General features: G+C 56.4%; 1 protein-coding gene across 1 annotated transcript in view; it reads left to right on the forward strand.

The window, feature by feature from the left end:
* Nucleotides 1-867, forward strand: part of AAAS (achalasia, adrenocortical insufficiency, alacrimia) — a gene marked incomplete at its 5' end in the record, with an annotated part of 7,392 nt that overhangs the window by 4,084 nt on the left and 2,441 nt on the right. Inside the window, 2 exons of the mRNA XM_009893062.1 lie at nt 1-3; nt 114-173. The exon at nt 1-3 is cut by the window's left edge and continues 99 nt beyond it. Of these exons, the coding sequence (XP_009891364.1) occupies nt 1-3; nt 114-173 (63 nt within the window). The remainder of the gene's footprint in view (nt 4-113; nt 174-867) is intronic.

Below are 867 nucleotides of genomic sequence, written 5' to 3' on the forward strand. Positions count from 1 at the left end.
TGGGTCTAATCGACGCCTGGGAGGCGGAGGGGGGAGTCCCCATCCCGGCGCAGGGGATGTTGGCTGGAGGGGGAAGGATTTCACTGCTGCTCGTGCCGGTTTCAGGATCGGAGGAGAAATCCACTCCATGGTGTGGGACCCCACCGGAGAGAGACTCGCAGTGATCATCAGAGGTAAGTGCTGCCCCAGCACCGGGCTTGGCCTGAAAATCCCCTTTCCAGCAGGCAGGAGGGGTGTGAACCCCGCTGGGGTGAGGACTCGGGTCGGGAATCGTAGAATGGCAGAATCCCAGGTTGGAAGGGACCTCAAGGATCATCTGGTCTGATCTTTCTTGGCACAAGCTACGGTCTAGACAAGACGGCCCAGCACCATGACCAGCCAAACCTTAAAAGTGTCCAATGTTGGGGAATCCCCCCACTTCCTGGGGGAGATTACTCCAGTTGTTTCTCACTGTGAAACATTTTCCTCCTGTGTCCAATGGGAATTTCCCCGGGAGTAACTTGTAGTCGTCTTTTCCATGTGACCCTGTGTAAAAAGGGAGTCACCACCTGCTTTGTAGCCACCCTTTAAAGACTGGAATGTGGTGATAAGGTCTCCCCTGAGCCTTCTTCTCCCAAAGCTGAACAAACCCCATTCTCTCAGCCTTTCCTCACACGGCAGCTTCCCCGGCCCTGGATCATCTTGGTGGCCCTTATCCGGACCCTCTCCAGCCTGGCCTTTTTTATGGAGACTCATAGAATGGTTTGGGTTGGAAGAAACCTTTAAAGCTCATCCAGTGCCACCCCCTGCCCCAGGCAGGGACACCTCCCACCAGCCCAGGTTGCCCCAAGCCCCGTCCAACCTGGCCTTGAACACCTCCAGGGATGG

The sequence above is a fragment of the Charadrius vociferus genome, unplaced genomic scaffold (assembly GCF_000708025.1).
Source record: "Charadrius vociferus isolate BGI_N301 unplaced genomic scaffold, ASM70802v2 scaffold2109, whole genome shotgun sequence".
In the NCBI taxonomy this organism is placed as follows: domain Eukaryota; kingdom Metazoa; phylum Chordata; class Aves; order Charadriiformes; family Charadriidae; genus Charadrius; species Charadrius vociferus.